Genomic DNA, 5,275 nt, shown 5'->3' on the forward strand with positions numbered 1-5,275 from the left:
TTGAATCTAAAGGACTGGCCGTTATGGAAGCTCCAGTACCTCCCGCCAAGTCACTCCAATCAAACACTAGCCTTTCCATTAGAACCTTTTCCTATTAAGTAACCAAATATTTTTTGCTTTGATTTTGGCTTGTAACTTCTCATCGTACATATGCTAAGAAACTAAGAACAGATTCCCTTTCCCCCCTGCCCCCTCCTCTTCACAAGGATTTATAGAATTTATTACCATGTTAGCCCATTCCTCACCCTAATTTTTCTTTCTATCTTAAATAATTCTGACTTTAATAATTTATATTTTCTTCAAAAGTTATATTTTCAGGATTGCTGAGCATTCTCAGTGTTCCTCTCACTCTAAGTGGTCCACACCTTGAAGTGCAGCACCTGAAACTTCACACAGATGTTCAGGCCCATGTTGGCCCAAAAGCTTTGGAATCAATTGTGATATTATATGATTAAAAAAAACCCCAAAAACCAACAAAAACAAGAGGTGTGGATAGCCACTACAAAAATAGACTGATATAATGTGATTTAATTTTTAAAATCAATTACACAATCTTTTTATTTGCAGGAAGGGAAGGATGGGAAGTTCCTATAGGAGGATAAAATAATTGACTCAAAACAGAAAAGCTAATTTTTATATATATATTTTTGTGTGTGTGTGAATTCAGAAAATAATTTTAAACATTGTGAATTAAACACAGAGTTAAGTAGATATTGCTGCCTAAACAGTGATCAAAACAACCTACACATCTGTGGGAAGCCAGCGCTTTCAGAGCAGCTACATACTGTGCCCTGGACTAGGGAAACCTGTAAGTAACTGAAGTCAAAGTGAATGGTTCAATAGGCTATCCTAATAACATTTCTGACAGCACTTTTGATCAGGCAAGTAGAGATCTTCATTTAGGAATCTTAAAACAAGATGAACACCACTGAAAACCAGAAAAATGTCATCTGTGTAATTCTTTTAAAATGTCTATTCTACTTCTAACTACCCTGAGAAGGCAGAGAAATCCAGTGAGCTAGTCTAGATTTTTTTTCTCCATCTTCCTCACAAAAAATACACTGTACAGATAGGAGACATTTAGATAATACAGAAAGGCTATACTAAAATTAGGGAAAAAAGGTAAAGTAATATACCATGGATACTGCCCCTGCCCTCTCCCCCAGCCATATACAATAGAAGGCATTTTCACTGAACTGTACACGTTCAGGGAGCTACAATGATGTGTTTTCCAAATAGTTGTTTTCCCCTTGCTAAATCAAGATACAAATGTTTTCGAAAGGTTGCTAGCATTTTCAGCTTTATGTGTAAAAGCATGTCCAACTTGGTTTTCAGGTGATGATGTCTACATGGCTAATGAAAATGAGAGACAAGAATATGTTCTAAACGAAAATGGAATAATCTTTGTGGGCAATGCAAAGTACATTGAAGCGAGAGGATGGTACTATGGACAGGTAAGCCATAAGGAATTTATTTGGGCTCTTATTCTGTCTCCAATAGCATTTTCTCTCATCATTATTTGCCCCTCTGATAGGTATGCCTTATTTACGTGAAAACTGAACAAACCTGGCTAGCCTTATTTGTGGTTTGCTCATTGTGTGCCTAATAGGAATTTGGTGTGAGAGATGGCTTAGCACAGCACTGCACCTAGGGCTGACTTCAACGCATGCTTGAAGCTCATGGTACAAGTCTGGACCTCATCTGTGACCAAAGGGTACAAGCAACAATATCCTCGTGTGGCTCCAGCACACCCACTATTTTTGTCATGCAGTACAATGGGCCAGAACTGACATTGACGTGGAATCATAGAACGGTTTGGGTTGGAAGGGACCTTTAAAGACCATCAAGTCCAACCTCCCTGCATGAGCAGGGGCCTCTTCAACTAGATCAGGTTGCTCACAGCCCCATCCAGGGTGGCTGGATATTAATTTTTTAAATATATTTTAAATATATGGGCTTTTATATTTTTAATATAAAATATAAAAACTGTTTCCAGGGATATAACTCAAGAGAACCTAATAACTGCAGTCAGAATAAGCTTGGCAGTTTCAGTTTTACTGCAGTCATCTCTTCTGATAGCAAAAGAAATCCTGACAGATTTTTGCTTTATTTAGTTAGCCCTGCCTTTAGCCAATACTGCAGTGTACATGCCTCACTGTCCCTATCACCTTTGGGCTGGACTATCTTAGAAAGGAGGAACTGCAGTAGAATCTCCTCTAATTCTGTTTGTGAAACTATCTACTTTCTTTAAAATTATCTTATCTGATCAGTTTCAAGATCACCTTCTAAACATCTGTCTCACCATGCTTGATCTGAGCCTGTACTATCGTCAGGACCCAGCCATGGACGTATCCCGGAGGGGAGACCCTAAATACGTGGGCCGTGTCATCAGTTCTATGGTAAGAAGTGGACAACTTAATCCGAACTCCACATGGTTAAGCAAAAGGATTAGTTATACCACTGAGACTCAGCCACCTGCACCTTAAGCAATATAATTAACTAGATATGGTGTATTTTTAGATCAATGGAAATGATAATGATAATGGAGTTCTCCTGGGAAAGTGGCAAGGAAGTTTCCATTCACATGAGAATCCATCTAGATGGGATGGTAGTGTGGTAATCCTCCAGAAATGGCGTCAGGACAACTACAAGCCTGTTCAGTATGGCCAGTGCTGGGTTTTTGCAGGCGTGATGTGTACAGGTAAGCTTTAAGAACGGAACTGTGGTGAAATGGAGGCATTTGTGACCTCTGGCTTTATCACAACTACAAAGCAATTAATTCTACAAGAGGGACAGTGCTCTGAAGACTGCAAATGCTGAAGAATCACTAAATATTTAGATGCTTAACTTTGTTTCTCAGATATTTGTAATCACTGAACTAAAGCTGTGTATGTTTTTCGTTTGTGTTTGTTTGGGTTCTTTTAATATATTTCAGTTCTGAGGTGCTTGGGGATTCCAACTCGTTTGGTTTCAAATTTTAACTCTGCCCATGATGTGGATAGAAACCTGAGTATTGATAAGTACTATGACAGCTCTGGAAAGAGTCTTAATATCGGCAAGGATTCCACATGGTAAATATAATTTTTTTTGCATCTCACCAATAATTAGAGAGGATTTTTTAAAAACATGAGGACTAGTAGTACAAAAGCAACTGAGGGGATAAAATTTAATATAAATATCAAAATTAATAAAGTGGAAATCCAATTGGAAAGAAAACATACTTCATGGTTTTGAGATAAGTTAATTCAAACAAACAACCAGCCCAATTTGTTGCAGTGCCAGACCTCAAACATGTTGCAACTTTCTTTAAAAGTGTATTTCAATTGACAATGTACTGGTTCCAAAGGCTCTTTTAATTACTGACACCAAAACAGTCTGTTCCTGACAGCGCAGCTGCATGCTCTTAACTAGTTTACTGCTGCCATAACCTTCTCTCACCCCACAGCCAAAGCCCATGTTTCTCAGCTTAGCCTGTCACCCTCCCCAGGTAGATGGGAGCCTTCCCAAGTTTTTCAGCACTCCTTTAGCTAGACCTTCCCTTTCTGGGAGCTGAAAAAAAAAGAGAACAATCCCACTGCTCTCCAGACTTGGTTACTGGACATTGTAGTGCAGTGCTGTAAACTGCAAGTGAACCATGATCATCAATCAAGCCCAAAAATTTGAGTAGCCAAAGAATAAAACATGATACCACTTTATACCTTAGTTGCCCTCCAGTTTTAAAGTCTTTACTCCACAGCCACTTCACTTTTCAGAAAGTGAACTAACTAGGCCCAAGGGTGTATCAGATAGCTCAAAGTCCCTATGCACACTAGGCTTCACCAAAAATACCATCTTCACTTACTCTGCTTCCTTTCACTGAGTATATGTTGCTGAAGGATACAGGAAGTCTCTCACCTCTTAAAAGTATTAGCCTCTGAACAAAATTCAGCCAATAAATCTTCTTTTCTGGGTCTTCCCGTGACCTAAATTTTACCAATGTTTTGTGCTATCCTTTCCTTTTGGAGTTTGTGGAACTCACTACAACTAGATGCTGTTGAAAACAAAACTATAAAGAGTTTATACACAGGAGAAAAGAGATTCATATAGAATAAGACGACTATTGACCATTAGTAACCCAGCGGTCTCAATATAACATCTAATTCAGAAATTCCCTAATTCTCTGACTGCAAGAAATCAGAGAGCATATCAGGGGAAGGGTCATTCTATTCACGTGCTGTTCTTATCTCTTCTAAACATCTGCTGCTGCACACTACTATAGACGGACTATTGGACTTCACAAGCATTTTATCTGACTCAGTATAGCTAGTTTAAGTTTCTGTCTAAATGAAGCACTTCCCACATTTCAGGGTTACTAAACCCAATCACCAAGCACTGCCTATACTCAAGGCTTAATCTTTCACTTACACTTCACATTGCTCCCAAAGCAAGCTGCTGACATTCTCTCCCTCCCTACCCTGAGGTCTACACCTCAAAAGCAGGAAGTAAATCTGTCCTTTGAAGGAGGTAGTGAGTTGCTGTAACTAGACAGCTTGTGTCATCCTCAAGAACCTTGAAAAAACAAAATTCCCTGCTCCTTTCAAATCAAAAGTTTGTATTACTCTATATTACTATGCTTTCTAGACATTGTTCTTTGTCTCCAGGGATTATCATGTCTGGAACGAAAGCTGGTTCATTCGCCCAGACCTGGGTTCATCATACAATGGATGGCAGGTTTTAGATGCAACTCCACAAGAACAAAGCAAAGGTAACAGTTTAAGTTCTTAGCATGACTTAACATTGCTTCTCCAAACAGAGCACGACTAACAGTTTGATGTTTTTCTAACCCCCATGTTTTAGGATTATTTCAGTGTGGCCCTGCATCTGTCATAGCCATCAAAGAAGGCGATGTAGACTTGGATTACGACACCTTATTTGTGTATACAGAGGTGAATGCCGATTGCAACAGATGGATTGTATACAATGACGGAACTAAGAAAAGAGTTTATTGTGATACTGAAATAATCGGCAGGTTTATCAGCACCAAAGCTGTGGGCAGCAATTCCCGTGTGGATGTCACTTATAATTACAAGTATCCAGAAGGTAAAGGAATTCTCAAAAAAATCATCTCCTTGTTATCACAATTATCCCCTATTGAATTCTTGGTGCTAGGAAGCTAGGTAACATGTTTTGTTTGAGCATCTCTCCCCTTCTGTCAGAAAATATTCAGAAAGCCAGAAAAATTCAGAAAGCCAACTGTGTCCTGGGTGGCATCCCCAGCAGCATGACCAGCAGGTCG

The 5,275-nt window shown here is 39.1% G+C and overlaps 1 protein-coding gene across 1 annotated transcript in view; it reads left to right on the plus strand.

Annotated features, from left to right (window-relative positions):
* Positions 1–5,079, plus strand: part of LOC104469024 (protein-glutamine gamma-glutamyltransferase E-like) — a gene marked incomplete at both ends in the record, with an annotated part of 9,331 nt that extends 4,252 nt beyond the window's left edge. Inside the window, 6 exons of the mRNA XM_010083354.1 lie at positions 1,336–1,454; positions 2,271–2,399; positions 2,521–2,701; positions 2,936–3,071; positions 4,641–4,744; positions 4,837–5,079. Of these exons, the coding sequence (XP_010081656.1) occupies positions 1,336–1,454; positions 2,271–2,399; positions 2,521–2,701; positions 2,936–3,071; positions 4,641–4,744; positions 4,837–5,079 (912 nt within the window). The remainder of the gene's footprint in view (positions 1–1,335; positions 1,455–2,270; positions 2,400–2,520; positions 2,702–2,935; positions 3,072–4,640; positions 4,745–4,836) is intronic.
* Positions 5,080–5,275: the final 196 nt, after the last annotated feature.

Source organism: Pterocles gutturalis, unplaced genomic scaffold (genome assembly GCF_000699245.1).
Source record: "Pterocles gutturalis isolate BGI_N339 unplaced genomic scaffold, ASM69924v1 scaffold35635, whole genome shotgun sequence".
Taxonomy (NCBI): Eukaryota; Metazoa; Chordata; class Aves; order Pterocliformes; family Pteroclidae; genus Pterocles; species Pterocles gutturalis.